The sequence below is a fragment of the Opisthocomus hoazin genome, chromosome 16, assembly GCF_030867145.1.
Source record: "Opisthocomus hoazin isolate bOpiHoa1 chromosome 16, bOpiHoa1.hap1, whole genome shotgun sequence".
Taxonomy (NCBI): domain Eukaryota; kingdom Metazoa; phylum Chordata; class Aves; order Opisthocomiformes; family Opisthocomidae; genus Opisthocomus; species Opisthocomus hoazin.
In genome coordinates this window covers 13,437,472-13,452,128 of record NC_134429.1, presented here as the reverse complement: position 1 = coordinate 13,452,128, position 14,657 = coordinate 13,437,472, and the positions used below count along the sequence as shown (strand labels likewise).

General features: G+C 46.3%; 1 protein-coding gene across 6 annotated transcripts in view; it reads right to left on the bottom strand.

Annotated features, from left to right (window-relative positions):
• Positions 1 to 14,607, bottom strand: part of CLCN6 (chloride voltage-gated channel 6) — a 69,758-nt gene extending 55,151 nt beyond the window's left edge. For all 6 annotated transcript variants that reach the window (XR_012765700.1, XR_012765702.1, XR_012765703.1 and 3 more), the window contains exons 1-22: positions 14,515 to 14,607; positions 13,551 to 13,610; positions 12,424 to 12,489; positions 11,814 to 11,879; positions 11,043 to 11,109; positions 10,522 to 10,628; positions 10,162 to 10,288; positions 9,482 to 9,549; positions 9,315 to 9,373; positions 8,524 to 8,656; positions 7,487 to 7,600; positions 7,073 to 7,239; positions 6,097 to 6,223; positions 5,596 to 5,722; positions 5,099 to 5,252; positions 4,839 to 4,998; positions 4,587 to 4,693; positions 3,778 to 3,964; positions 2,983 to 3,140; positions 2,012 to 2,168; positions 1,179 to 1,286; positions 390 to 515 (exon numbers count right to left, since the gene is read on the bottom strand). Coding sequence is in view for 1 of the 6 variants with exons in the window: in XM_075437482.1 (XP_075293597.1) it covers positions 390 to 515; positions 1,179 to 1,286; positions 2,012 to 2,168; positions 2,983 to 3,140; positions 3,778 to 3,964; positions 4,587 to 4,693; positions 4,839 to 4,998; positions 5,099 to 5,252; positions 5,596 to 5,722; positions 6,097 to 6,223; positions 7,073 to 7,239; positions 7,487 to 7,600; positions 8,524 to 8,656; positions 9,315 to 9,373; positions 9,482 to 9,549; positions 10,162 to 10,288; positions 10,522 to 10,628; positions 11,043 to 11,109; positions 11,814 to 11,879; positions 12,424 to 12,489; positions 13,551 to 13,610; positions 14,515 to 14,598 (2,529 nt within the window). In the remaining 5 variants the exon portion in view is untranslated. The remainder of the gene's footprint in view (positions 1 to 389; positions 516 to 1,178; positions 1,287 to 2,011; positions 2,169 to 2,982; positions 3,141 to 3,777; positions 3,965 to 4,586; positions 4,694 to 4,838; positions 4,999 to 5,098; positions 5,253 to 5,595; positions 5,723 to 6,096; positions 6,224 to 7,072; positions 7,240 to 7,486; positions 7,601 to 8,523; positions 8,657 to 9,314; positions 9,374 to 9,481; positions 9,550 to 10,161; positions 10,289 to 10,521; positions 10,629 to 11,042; positions 11,110 to 11,813; positions 11,880 to 12,423; positions 12,490 to 13,550; positions 13,611 to 14,514) is intronic.
• Positions 14,608 to 14,657: the final 50 nt, after the last annotated feature.

The following is a 14,657-nucleotide window of genomic DNA, read 5'->3' as shown; positions in this document are numbered from 1 at the left end:
ACTCCTGCTCCAACACAAGGAAATTCTGCTCTTGGCCTTGAATAAAGCTGTCAAAGCAGAAGCCAAATTAGTGGCCTCTGATGAGCTCAAGGTCTCTCAACAGGTACAAGACAGTAACAGCTTCTATACACTGCCAATCTGAGACAGGAAAGAGATTGCATGTCCTGCCCTTTGCAGGGAAAGTGGGAAGCAGGCTTGGACACAAAAGATGGTAACAAAGTCACAGTAATCAACAACACTTCAGAGCCTTAAAATATCACATTCTGATCTCTTTAAAGCATTTCTGTTTGATGTCAAAAGACATCTTAATTCTCCCAAAGGTGCAAAGCGTTGCAAAAAACACAGTGGCTTCCTTGCTCAGCCAAGACAAAATGGAGATAAGGACTCACCTCTCCAACTGCGTTCACAACTGGTAAATGTCTGAGTCCCATTGTCCTGAACAGGTTGAAGACTTGCGACACGTGAGTATTTGGCGAGACAGCAAAGGGTGATGGGTTCATGTATGGGGTGACATCCTAAGAAAGAAAAACAATTATGTTATTTACAGGAGGCATTTTCATGGTCTATGGGAATAGCTAACAAGCAATTCCTACAACTCCTCACTGATCTCTGGACAGGGTATTGGACTATGGGCAGCTCCTATTTCTCCACAAATACGAAATTATTTCATGAACCTGAATTTGTCACAGTTTGTTTGAACACCGTAACCCATGGTCTTAAAAGTCCAATGCTGCAGAAAACCTTTGAGCTGGATAAATGCAGGTCCATGAAAATAAGAACGTATGTTAAAAAAGCACTTTGGCCTACACAGCAACCTTCCTGTCACAAAGACAATGACAGGCCTGCCACTGACTGAGCTGCCAGCACACAGAGCTCCAAACAGGTATCAGCAGTCTGCCTGTCGAGTCTCACTCAGTCAGGAGTCTAATGTAGAAGGAAGTTAAATGACACAGGCAACATCTTATTCTGAAGGTAAAGCACCTGTGTGTGATGTTACCTCGCCGCAGGTACAAGGATTGATTTCCACATGCAAGACAAGGCTGACTGAATGCATAAGTACAGAATGTTGGACACTACACTCAAAGGTAGACTTAAACATGCTCTCAGCTTTTTTTAAAAGCTTGGACAGTCCTAAACCTGTATAATGAAAAACTGTCACAGTGCAGTGCATCTCTTACCACTATCATGCGAGGGTTCAGCAACGTAAGGTCCAGGTCATGGATGTCTGGATAGCGGGGGTAATCCTCTGACATCTCTGCATGGGACAGACGAGGCTGACTTGCACTCTGCAATTAAAGCAAATCCCTCTGAACCGATGTGTCACCATCCCAGATAGTACATGGGTTTGCAAGCAGCCCAGCAAACCATGCCTCCTAATCGCTTACCCAGATCTCCTCCCCCTCCCATGCCCACACATACAACTTCTGCAGAGGTACTCCTAGCAGCGCATCTCAGAATGCAGCAGTGCAAGCCCAAACCTACACAGGCGTTTAGCTCAGAGAGCAATGGATCTGCTCTCCAGCCTCTGACAGATCCACACTCAACACTGGAGGACAGCAACAAATCAGCCGTGTGGAAGGTGGGCCTCAAACACAACTGCTCATACTGATCTCAGTGATACAGCTGACACTCTCCTGGTAAGGCCCTGGCACGCAGAAATAAAACCACACAGTATACACTGTTGGTTGCCCTGTTTGTATTTAACATCTGCCATCCATTCTTCAGTTCTGACAGGACTGCACCTTTATTCAACAAATGGGTCTGTTGGTTTATTTTTTAAACAGCAGCTGTCCTCTTTTCCTGGGGGTGCTTAAACAGAAATTGAAGTATCTTTATTCTAGAGCTGCAAGGAAGCTCTGCACTATCCATCTGCAGCTTTTAAAACACAGATGCACTGCCTAAAGTGTAAAAATAGGTAAATTCTTTTTGGCACCCATAAATATTGTTCCCAACCTTCTCAGCTGAGAGGGTAGGGATGTCTCTGCCACAATTCCTGATTAGCAAGACTCACCGACTGGCTCTCGGAGTAACAAACACCCCTGACAAGGAGTGTGACAAGCTGTGAGCGCAAGATCAAGCCATGGAAGGTCAAAGGTCTGAAGCGTTCCTCCATGGTCCACTCTTCACTGGGAGACTGGTCAGGGTACAGGTTGGGGTAGGGAGTGTATCTGTGACAGATTTAACATGTTGTAAGTTGCATGAACTTAAGAGGAGACACGCCCTGCCTCCAAAACAACAACAGCTATTTCAGTTCTTTGCAACCTTCTCCTGAACTTTTCACAGACTCTTGCTAGGGACAAGCAAGTCTTTTCTCCACTAAACAAAATAGCAGAAAGGGCTCAAGAGCCATTACCACGGGTAGAGTATGACAACAGCAGCAGAATGGAGACAGTCTCCGAACCCTCAATTTTAAATCACTTGCGACTACAGCAATTTTCAGTGCCAAATTATTCAGATTCTAACAGAAGCTAAAGCATCTGGCAAAACACAAGAGTCGCAATCACTAGTTAGAAACTGATTCACTAGAGTAGGCTTCCACTTGGAAGCAATTGCAATATAAGCCTGGTGACTCAGCCCAGTTAACAGAACAGTGGTATCAGTATTATGGCACCAAGTCATTTGCACCTCTCTTGGGAGAAATGAACTTTGCAGAGCCCTCAGGTTGTTACAGACAAGAGGGCATCGATTTCTACAGACAAAATATTTCCCCAGGTATTCCATCCTCTCCATGAAATATTTCTGCATAGGTGTTTGAAGGAAATGGAAGTTAACAGGTTGGACACCATCAAGCCTAGGACTCAGTCACAGGCATGAGCCCCAGGACTGGTTGATGAGACCCAAGAAGTCACTTCTCCCAAAACGTGGACACTAGCACTGTTTCCTCTGACATATGAAATGACAGGGACTGTACGAAGCATCACAACACATCTCAACATAGGGAAACACCCTGTTTCCATATGTTCATGCCTACCAGGATCTCACCTTCTCTCTAGCATCTGTTGCAACAGATCCTCCTTTTCTGGTGGCTCCTCCGTTGCTATGTGCTCATCACACATGTTTCGCAATTCACTGGAAGGGTAGGATTTCATGGACTGACTACGCTTGCGCTGCTCTCCGGCTCGGGTGAGGATGCTAGATTTCTGGACACAAAATACAATTTTCACATACTCCCCTAAGCAGGTCAACAGTTATCCATGAGCAACTATGAACTATTTGATCATAGCTTTGTGTCACCAGACATGGTGTTCCTTAGTTAGTGCTGCTGCAATACTTGTAAGAATAGCCAGCTGGACTGTACTCTCCTTGGACAGAGAACCCAGAGTTTAGGCACTGAGGCATCCTTTTTTGCTAGAGCACGAGTACGCCACAAGCACGCTCATTATTCATTCTGAACTTAAATTTTAAGTTTCCCAAGAGACTAAAGCATCTGCCCCCACTACCCCTCCTAGAAAGGAGAGAAGCATTTAGGCAGCTAGTACTGATCTCAATGGTGGGTTCAGTACTTCAGTACCAAATCCAAACTTTTTCCATGTCTATCCTAAACAGATTAATCAGTCCTCTTAACTTTTACCTCTAGGAATGCATCCCACTCTTCTGCCTTTACCATGACCCAGATAATGGAATGAGATTGAGTCCTTCAAAATTCTGTATTGCAGTAGATGCTTAGGTCTGACCTGAATTCTGCACCGACAAAAGGCCAGATAACAAATGAAAGGGCTTTCCACTTGTAAAACAAAGCTCTTTACCCATCAACGTATCAAAGAAGCAACTTATTACCTTGAATTTGATGTTGTTACTTATCAGCTGATTTCCCTTCATGAACTCCCTCTCATTGCCCCGGTTCTCAGTCACTACAGGGAAGGCGTGATGGACAGTTGTGCGCAGGATGCTAACAAGGGACTGGATCCTGGTGTGCGGGTAGACATAGGTCAAGTTGGGTTCCATGATGTCGCTGGCTCGCAGTCTGAGGAAAGAGAAATCTAAGATTGCTGCATGCATCATATGTCCATGACAGAAGGCTGGCAATGGACAAACCAGGAAACAAACCAGTCCCAAAACGCGATGCCAAAGGAGTCTTGCTCCAGTTTAGTTCTGCCAGCTCCTTGTACCTCTATGCTCACTTTCACTACATTATTAGCCATGCTGACACAATTGACTTTTTAATTTTTTGTTTCTATTTAACATAACATTGCATCAATGATGCACTACAGGCAAGGAAAAAAGTTCCAACTTATAGGAAGTGTTTAAACACTACTGGGAAAAGACAACAGGCGGAAAGAAGATGAAATTCTGCAAGAAGTCCAGTGGAACATTGTCACAGAGTTCTTGCAGAACGTCACAAGTCCGCCTCTTAGATCTCCACCTGTCCACCCCTCCTCAGAAAGGGCTCCAGCACCTTTCTTGCTGCAGACCTGACACACAATTCCCAACCCCTCTCTCAGCAGTTCTCCTCACAGCTGCTTCTCTCAGAGCAGTCAGATTCATTGGAGATGAAGCAACTTCCTCCCACAATACAGCACTCGGTTCTGGGTAAGAACCCCACCACAAACTCTAACCCCCAGCCCTGCCAAGAGGAGCAGCCTTACTTATCCATTTCCACCTCTGTTTCCCACTCCAGAAGAGGCACTCCTCGCAAGTTCACATGGATGTCATAGATGCCTTTGTTGAAAAAGTCTCCTGTCCATTTGGCTACCTGCAGAACAAACAGAAGGCCTACTGGGTTACTGCCCCAAGTACAAGATTCCTTGGCTTATCACAGCCCTGGAAGGAACAGAGACTCAGGGCCAGCACATTTTCAAGCAGCCTGCAAGAAGCCAGAGCTAAGACCCTGCACTCACCATGAGGGTGATCATTATTGGGAGCCCATAGGTGATCTCGTTGGTGGATTCGATTAGGATGACAGTCAGGCTAATTGTCATGCGGACCACTCCCCCCAGGAATGCTGCTGCCCCAATGAGTGCAAAGGTTCCCGAGTAGATGTGATCCAGGCCAATGTAGCTAGGGCAAAACACAGAGCCCAGAGATTAGAATAACCTGACTGCGAGCTCAGCGTATGTCTGCAGCACACCTCTCGCACACATACGCACACTCTATGCACCTTTTGAGGAGGTTGGCGACCAGGCGTCCGAAGGCAGCCCCACAAAGCAGTGATGGCACAAAAAGACCACTGGGCACAGAGATCCCGTATGTCCAGCAGGAGAGTAAGAAATAGAGAAGGAAGAACAAGGACAGTGTGACTGGGCTGAAAGTACCTGCAACACAAGAAGAATCATGACTAAAGGGGCACAGGTCTGCCAGACAAAGACAGTAGTCTTGTACCATTCACCCTTCAGCTCACAGCAGGCTCATCTCACAACAGCTACTTAAGTCTCCCAGTCCAAACACACACGAAGACAATGAGTAAGTGAAAAAGAGAGGAAAAGCAGGCCTTTCTTCCCATGAAGGAGGTTTCAACTGTTGTACTAGCAGTCCCCCAGAGCCACGAAGGCCTGAAGATGCTCTTATAGCCTTGTGGTTCTTATGGCAAGGCTGTTTCAAGCAAGATGATGCTCTGAAGCCTAAGCATGGGATGGGCACTGCCTCTTAGCTACTCACCATCCTGGTGGAAGAGCTGCAAGATAGCCGACTCCTGAGGGTTGAAGAAGAGTGTGGCCATGTCATTGTAGGATTCATTCGGGCAGAAAAAAGTTTTGATGCTTGAATTCACATCTTCTGACATACCCTAATGCAGGACACAAAAGACATGGACAGTTAAAATCCACTCTCTCCTGCATTAGCCTTCGTGCAGAATGAGTGTAACTCTTCTGTATAGCGCTGTCAGCCCACACTTTGGGAAGTTCAGACCAAATATCAATAGCAGAGATGGGGCCTGCAACATCCAGAGGCTCCTTGATTCACACCTTGAGTTGCTTCACCAAAGTACGAAAGCACAAAGCGCAGCTTTAATTATTACCCTAAGCTCCTGCAATTGTCCATAGGCTTTCACTGAAGTTCTGTTAAGGTACTGCATGCTGTCAAAAGCTCATTATGTGCCTGGCTTCTCTGGAGGGTGAACAATGTGATGGGGACATACAATCTTCATGTAAGATCTCTCACCTGCAGGCTCAAAGTGTCATTGCCACTATGACTGGTGGAAGACATCTGACGGCATTCCCCCAGGACCATGGAGGCTACAAAGACCACGACCGTGGTAGTCAACGACACCAGCAGGCTCTCCAAGACTCTGCAAGTACATAATAGAAACCACACACTGAAGCCACACTTAGCCTTGTAACCCATTCCCAGCTCTGCACACAACTAATAAGGTTGCAAGAAACAGCAGTCACTACAGCGTAACATCAAAAGCAGGGGACTCTGCAAGTCAAGCTGAAGGCCTAAAAAAGAGCTATTTCTATCCACAGAACATGTAACAGTCATGTATAAAAAGCCACACGGAAGGGTTCAGCAATGAAGCTGTTGACATGGAAACAACGATCTGTAGATCCTTACAGGGTAAAAGTCTAGACAGGACTGGACAGGTTGATGCATAGTCTCTTGTATCTCTTTTCTAACTACTAAAATACTTTTTTTTTTTTTTTAAAAACCTGGGTTTGTTATTTAGGAACTGTCTAGAGTAAACAAACACCCATTACGTGGCAATTCCCTCTCTAAATAGCACAGATATTAGCTCATTTGTGGATTTAATTAACCAAGATAATTAAAAAAAAAAGAGTGGGATCAGCTATTCCTTCCACATCTATTTGGACAAGACAAAAAAATACTGCACGGAGACAAAGCTCTGGCTTGCTCAGCTATGGCCTTTGTTACAAAGGGCTCCCTTCATAGCCCTTATAAGGGGGCTCGCAGCACTCTCTGTACCACAAGAGTAACTACAAAAATGCAAAGGCATTGTTACATCTGGTTTCTGGTGTTCACGTTTAATTTCTATGGAGGCTTTGTTTCATGATTTCAAAAATAACAGGTCTGGGATTTCCTCCAACCCCTCTCACTGTGTCTTCTAGACTGATGCTTTTGCTTTGGGACACTGAACACAGATCAGAGACCCTGCACAAACTCAAGTGAGCACAAATACCTGACCAGCTTTGGCTTGGGATGCACGTTCCGCATGCGGTACTTTGCAAGTCTCTTGTTCAGGCAGTTGAAGGTGGCTCCAAGAAGGCCTCCTACAATCCCCATCAGAATGAAGAAGCCCAAGTCCACAGCTGTCCAGAGGTGGCATTTCTTATCAGACTCAGAGCACTACATGCAGAAAAGCACAAAATTAAAATTAAGCATTACAGTAGCTGCCGCAATTTCCTACCAGCACTTCTGTATTCAGACTTTCAGCAGCTACGACCTAAGAGGAACAATTCTGTCTCAGGCTATCAATGTATTGCAGCTAAATATCAACAGCCCTTCACTGAAACATAAGCATGTATCCGAAAAAAACAGAAAGAAACACTGAACTGATGAGAGACTGGAGGGAAGGGACAACACTAAATCTTACCTTAAACTCCCCAAAGTTCAGCAGACCAGGGAGCTGGAAAGACCCCCAACTTCCAAACTGAATCCCAGAGCGGAAAAAATTCAGGGTGAAGGTGGCAGCCATGGAACAGAAGAGCTGAGGAAGTAAAAAAGAAAAGGAAGAACTAAGTATTCACAAAATTAAGACTGGCACAGTCAGCTGTTCTTTGAGACTTATGCCTGCGGAATGGAACCTCAAAGCCTTCTCAAGCTTTAGGAAAATAGTTCTACTGAGGTTTAAGGCCCATTCCCTGCTGCAAAAGGGAGCAGGGGTAACATGGACTACTACGGTCATCTGATTTGGTTTCCCACATAAGAAGTTTGGAATTTCACCCAGTAATTCTTGCAGCAAAAGCTCCTTTTCTTTTTTTTTTTTTTCCTCCAAAGATGCTAATTTGCAGTTGCAAATCAATTACAAGACACTAACACAGCTTGTTGAGAGTTGGAATTGAGGTCTTCATTGGCACCAAGAGAGTTGCTATCTTGGCAAATCCCCTCACTACTTTCATCCACACTATGAAAGACTAGACTAACTGTATCTCATTGACAGGGCATTTGGCATAAGAAATACCAAAAGCATCAAGAAATTAAATACATTTTTAAAATACTGTCAAATTCATGAAAGTAGGGACTGGAGGCAAAGCAATCGGCAACCTGAAGGCACAGGTCACTGCTGCAATACAGCTACCCAAGGCAGAGAAAAGCAGAAAGGAATCCAGCACCTGCTTACTCTGTCTGCTCCCAAAGGATCGGACTGCAAAAAGCCCAGGCACAAAAGCCTTTTCTCCCAGGTACACTAAATCTGCTGCCTACAGAGTTGCCCCACGGTTCCAGATAGTACCAGACTCATCTCTGCTCTTGATCCGTAGTAATCCTGGAGCTCTCAGAGCAGGCAACCTCTCTCCTGCCAGTAGAGTTCAGCAGGAAACACAGGATAATCTGAATGCCCTCACGGACAAGCCCTCCCAAAGGTCCAGCTCAAGGAAGAGACACACAGAAAGAACCAGAGTCATTACTCACCACTTTCCATGTAAGTCCCTGGTTCCAGAAGGAGGAACCTTCTTCCAAGCTGAAAAGAGTGCCCCCAATTGGGGCTCCAAAGGCAGCCGCAACCCCTGCAGCAGCTCCAGCAGATACAAAATCCCTTTTATCCCTGAAATGAAGAGGAAAAAAAATCTCCGTTTAACAAAATAGAGCTCTGGAGGTGCTTAGGTTCTGCAAAGTAAGAGACCACTCCTGGTTATGGATATATCCCAGGGATACAGGAGTGACAGCTGGCAGCAGTGCTGGCCATGGCAGGCAACACCACGTATTCAGTAAGTTGCTGCAGCATCATGCTTTTTCTCTATAGCACCAATACAGAGCAAAACTCTGGCACTAGACAACTGCCCACTACGTGAGGAACCATCCAAGCCCATGAGGCTCCAGCATCACCTGAAAGAACTACAGAGAAGGCAGGGCAAGATTTTGTTCACATTCAAGTGAACCAGCCTTCTCTGGAGTATATCTTGGTCATAAGGGGTGAGTAACTGAGCTCGTTCCCAACAATGAAGTCATTTAACCATTCAGATTAAAGGTTTTAAATGGGTAGAGATTTGCTGAGTAATACAAGACAACATCAAAGAACATGGAGAACAGAGCAGCATGGAACAGTCAAGTCTTGGTGTTGTCTTGCTGCAGAATGAAACTGCAGGATACTAGAGAGAAACTGAAAAACCAACTGATTGATTCATCCCAGGCCACCACCCTTCTCCAAAGGAATTCTGCTCACTTATCCTCCCCTCCCCTCCTCCACATCCTGGGTACAGTACCTGTCACTGCGGAAATAGGGAAAGTTAAATTGGATCTTCCTCAAAGAGATGCTCTGGAACTACAAACAAAGTAAAGATTTAGAAACGTAGGAGACGGAAACTTACTCCTCTCAGTACTCTTACAAAGCAGTGGTGTGACCAGGTCAGCGACTCAGGCCAGCACTAACCTGTGGCAAACCCGCACCCACGACAGCACCACTGTGTATCATTGGACCCTCCTTCCCGACAAAAAGACCTGGAAAAACAGGACTGATGAGGCAACACACTCACCCCACCCCTCTCTCTTGCTGACAATGCCAGGAGAGATCAGCTCACCACTCCTGTGCCATGGCACAGTTTCCTCTGCCAAGCCTGCAGCTCCTCTCTCTCCCCTCAGGGTGAAGGAAGGTGCTGACCCTGTCCCCTCAACACCCCAAATGTTTGTGAAGACTTCCACAGACTTGGCACTCCAAGTGGGTGGAACCATTCAAAGACAGCTGTTACAAGGAGTCCGAACTCTCCAAGGTACTCTGCCCAGCTGCCTAGAACGTAGCCTCCTTCAGGCTGCTCTAGACATCTTCTGGAGAAATCTCGTGTCTTCCTCTCAGACTGGGCCACAAAGAGCCACTTCTGACTAGACCACCCAGAAAAGTACCTGTTCCCCCAATAGCCCTGATCCTTCTGTCTATTTGCTACTCTATATATGCATTCAGGGCTCATCACTCTGCACTCATTCCCAGCCCATCAAAATCATTTTACCAGAAAGGCAGGAGAACCCTTTTGTGCCTCATGTACAGCAGGGACAGCATTTTTCCCCCTTCAGTGACTCCTTACCCCAAGAAGACCAAGACACCACAGCCCTTCTTACCTCCTGCCACACTGAAGAGCACTCCCATAGCTTTGCACACCACCGTCCGGAGACGCACAACTCCTGGAACCTTTACCCCATTGAGGTAGCACTTAATTTCAGGAATTCCTGATCCAGCTGCTACAGGCTGCAGAAAAGAAACACTGGTGTTGTGCTGCATCAATTTCATAGCTGACCACCAGTATCTTATCAGAAAGCACAGCAAGGGATCAAGACACCCTGCTCAGCTACATCAATTAGCACTGTGAAGCTAGCTTGAGGTCTTGGGGCAGAAAGTGCTTCTGGCAACAAGGAAACTTCATACCCAGGACCTGAGCAAAGAGAGACTGTGTATGGAGCAACAGTGGACCTAAGTCTTACTTGGATCAGGACCAGAAGACTGGCAAGAAAAACGAAGGTCAGGTTGAACCCCAGCAGCTCCAGCAAGGACAAGGCAAGACAGCCTTTTTCAGTGCACTCTTCCACTGCTGCAAGGATGGTCAAGGAAAACAACAACATTTCCCCCACCAACACACAATCATTTGGTACTGTCTGGGGGTCCCACTGGTATCAGGAGACAAGCTTGCACTTCCTAATCCAGCCAGGGCAGGTGACACAACACATCAGGAAGCCAGGTTTCCTTTTCAGAGCTCAAGACTAAGCTACAAAGAACGGAAACCACTTGTTCTTTCAGGGATTAGCCTTTGCCTATGTACGTGATACTGGAACTATTTCTTGGTTTCGAGGGCTGAATTACATAGGCAAGTCAAAAACTTGATTAATCATCAATAACATGACCAATGGCAGAAGTCTGAGACTCAGCTGTTCTGAGCAAAACATGGCAACAGAGAGGAAAAGGTCACTTGAGTTCAACAGGAATCCATACACTAGGTAAAAGATACAGCTTTGCACCACCTGGAACTTGAGCTGGGTAAATAGCCGTACAAAGAAATCCACAAAGAGGCCTACCTATGAGAAAAAAGACAGATCTACCATCAGAAATTACTACATATAAGTAACAAAGACCACTCTCTAGTAAGTCCTACCAGAAATACGCACACATGGGAGGACAGAGGATGAAGAAGGCAAAAGAAGCACTGTTCAGAGTAAAGTAACTTCAGAAGCTCAGAATTGCAGTCTCCCTTGTTCTCATTGGGACAGATTCGTCTTAGAATTATTCCTGAAGAGATGCACTTCGGAACACCCACAACATATTTCAGGGTACAGCAGAAAACTGGTGTTTAACTGAGACATACAGTCAGCAACGCTAATTTTCAAACAGTCTAGAAAGCACATGCAGTGAAGCTAGTAGTGCCAAACATTAATATAAAAGGATGCCAATTTCCAGTTGAACTGTACCTTTTTTTTTTTTTTTTTTTTTTTTTTTTTTTTTTAAGTGCTCACTTTGGAAAAGTCTTCCTGTATGCAGAATTAAAGGATTTTCCAGAATACTTTGCAAAGAAAGCACAGCAAGATCTGAAAGAAAAAAAGCTTCCTGGAAAATAATTCAGCAAACAATGTGCTATAATTCCCAAAAGACAACTCCAGCTACTAAGCTCTCCGATTCATGAAAGAGAATGTTTCTTCCTTTTTACTCCTTGGCCATTGATTTCTAAATTATTCCTGCTTCGTCTCCCGAATTTTTCTCATTCCCCAAACAGCATAACCCTTACCAGTCCTGTGCAGACTCCAATAGCAAAAACCATCACCCACTTCACTGCTTCATACCTCTGGGCTTTCTGCTTAGAAAGAGGAGGGGGAAACAAAAAAGCAAAGTCAAAGCAAAATAGAAACAGGGATCACAAAAAGGTGGGTTTGGGCTCCACAACTCAATTACAGCTAGAGTGATGAATCAGCAGAAGATGGTGACAACAGCAAATTGAAAATAGGGAACTGAAAGTGCTGAACATCTCACTCACTTTAAGTCTGAGGATCAGAACAGATACTGGGAGCTATAATCTCCACACATCTTTTTATTCTTTTCATTGAGAAACCAAGAGAGCACACAGAATTTCTTTCATAAACAAGGAAAAAACCCACAAAACTTCCCACAGGGGAGCATATTTAGAATCACAGAATGGTTTGGGTTGGAACGGACCTTTAAAGATCACCTAGTCCACACACACTGCCATAGGCAGCAACATCTTTCACTAGATCAGGTTGTTCAAAACCCCATTCAACCTGACCTTGGACACTACCAGGGAGGGGGCAGCCAAAACTTCTATGGGAATTTTCCACAGTTTTAGCTCTCAAGCTAATGAAAAAAAAAGAACAAGATCCCACCTTGTTGTCCATGCTCTCCAAAACTTCCAGGTATGGGTCATTGATACAGCGATCATAATCCAAGCTCTGAAAGAATGCCAAAAGGTCAATTTAAGAGAACCAGCTGCAACAGATTGTGCAAAAAACTATGGATAGCAGGCCTTGTTAAAGATTACAGAAGTCATTACTACCCCCACAGTAGGTTTTGCAAACAACCGGAGGAAAAACACTCCTGGAAACAACTTCATTTAAACATTTCCAGCAGAGTCAGACCTCGAGAACCAGGAAGTGAAAGAACAGACCAATTTCACTGCACAAGCTGAGAGAAATAGGGAACCAAACAGGAACACAACTGAATAATACAACTGTAAATTTAAAAAGTCACATTGCACATATTTAAACTTTCCTTCTTTAAGTGCTTCCAATTTGTCAGTGCAGGGGATAACACTAAATATTTAATCTCTCACTATAACAGGAACACTAGACAGGAATTCCTCTCCAGATGAGCAGCACCAATTCTTAAGCTTACCACAGCAGGGAGTTAAAAGCAATATAGAGTTGCCCAGTCCTACTCACAAAGTACCACTAACTTCTATCTACATCAGCTTCACCTTTTCAAGCCAAGCAGTAACAGCCTGAGCTGGTGACACTCATGCTGACAGCAACTGCTCTAAATAGCTCAGGGCCACCATACAGACATCCAAAAAGCACAAATCTCCTGTAAGAAGCAGGATCCGATAGATGTGAAGATCTGTTGTGAGCCAGCACGACATCAGCGACAGCAGTAAGGCAAGAAGTAGGTACAGATGCTTTCTACAGTCATGAGGAAACAAGACCACTAGAGCCTGTAAATCTCACATTAAAAAAGTGAAACAAAGCAGCAGACTGAAAAAGTAATTTTCTCAATGAGAGTCTGACTTAAACAGCAGATGTTCACGATCTATTCACAAGGTTTAACCCGGAAATGTATAATAATGAAGAGCAGTTCTTTGCAAGTGCAACAAATCTTGGTATTTCTGCTAGTGCCAATGCAATTTAACTAGCGATGCGTTTTGAGTACCTGCCCCATTACAAAGTCAAACAGATCAAAACATGTCTGCAGTTCTTTTCACATTAATTTCAAGAGCTGCTATCAGTTAATGTCCCACCTCATAGTCTTTGCGTGGAAGGATCTCATCTTCCTCTTCATGAGTTTCTCCTAGGATTGTCTGCAAAATAAACATGGGAAAGGAAAATTAGCAGGGGAATAAATGCATGTACAGGTGCTCATGAACATTCGCAGCAAAGCCAAAATTAGGGAAAACCTATGCCACTACTGCTTATAAAGGCAGAGCATGGATTACCAGACCACCACTTTCTTTGGGGTAACTGTATAGGGTCTTACCTTAAAGCTTGCCCCTCAGCCAGAACATGCTACATTGCTTCTTTATGGGAGCTCCCCACAGCACAGCAAACCAGAGTACTAAACCCACATCCCAGCTTCCTTCACAGAAACAGTTTACGGGGAAGCACAGGTCAAGAAACCTGCACAGACAGCAGTCCCCTACGCCAGGCAGCTGGGGAGAGCCCCTGCCAGAGCTACCCCCCTCTCTCAGCTACATGGGTGCTGTACCCCGGGAGAGGCAGCAGCGCAGGCTGAGGTACCAGCCACAGGGGCTGCGACACAAGTTCTGGGGTACCGGGACAGTGCAGGCCGAGGCACTGGCAACAGCGGCTGAGGTACTGGGCCCAACGCAAAAGAGCGGGAACGGGCTGAAGTACCATGCCCTGAGGTGCCGAGTCTCTCCTCAGGTACTGCGCCCAGCCTCGGCTAGGGTACCATACCCTGAGGCACTGCGCCCAGCCTTGCCTGAGGTACCGCGCCCTGAGACACGGTGCCGTGCCTCGCCTGAGGTACCGCGCCCTGAGGCACAGGGCTAAGGCGCCAGCACCGCGGGCAGAAGCACAGGGCACAGCGCCATAGCAACGCTCGACGCCCCCCCACGGCCGCCCGCCCTCAGGCGCTCCCCAGAGCCGCCGCGGCGGGGCCGGGCCGAGCCGAGGCCCGGTGTCGCAGCGCGGCTAGGCGGGACGAGGCCGGGGGCGCGCGCGGGGCCGCGGCCGTAGCCGTACCAGCTCCTCGGGGGTGCGGCTCTCCCGCTCGCCGCAGCAGCGCGGGCAGCAGCAGCAGCACACACCGGACCCGCAACCCGCCATCTTCCGCCGCCGCCACCGCCCCTTCCCGGCCCCACCCACCCGCCGCGCGTGACCCCGCC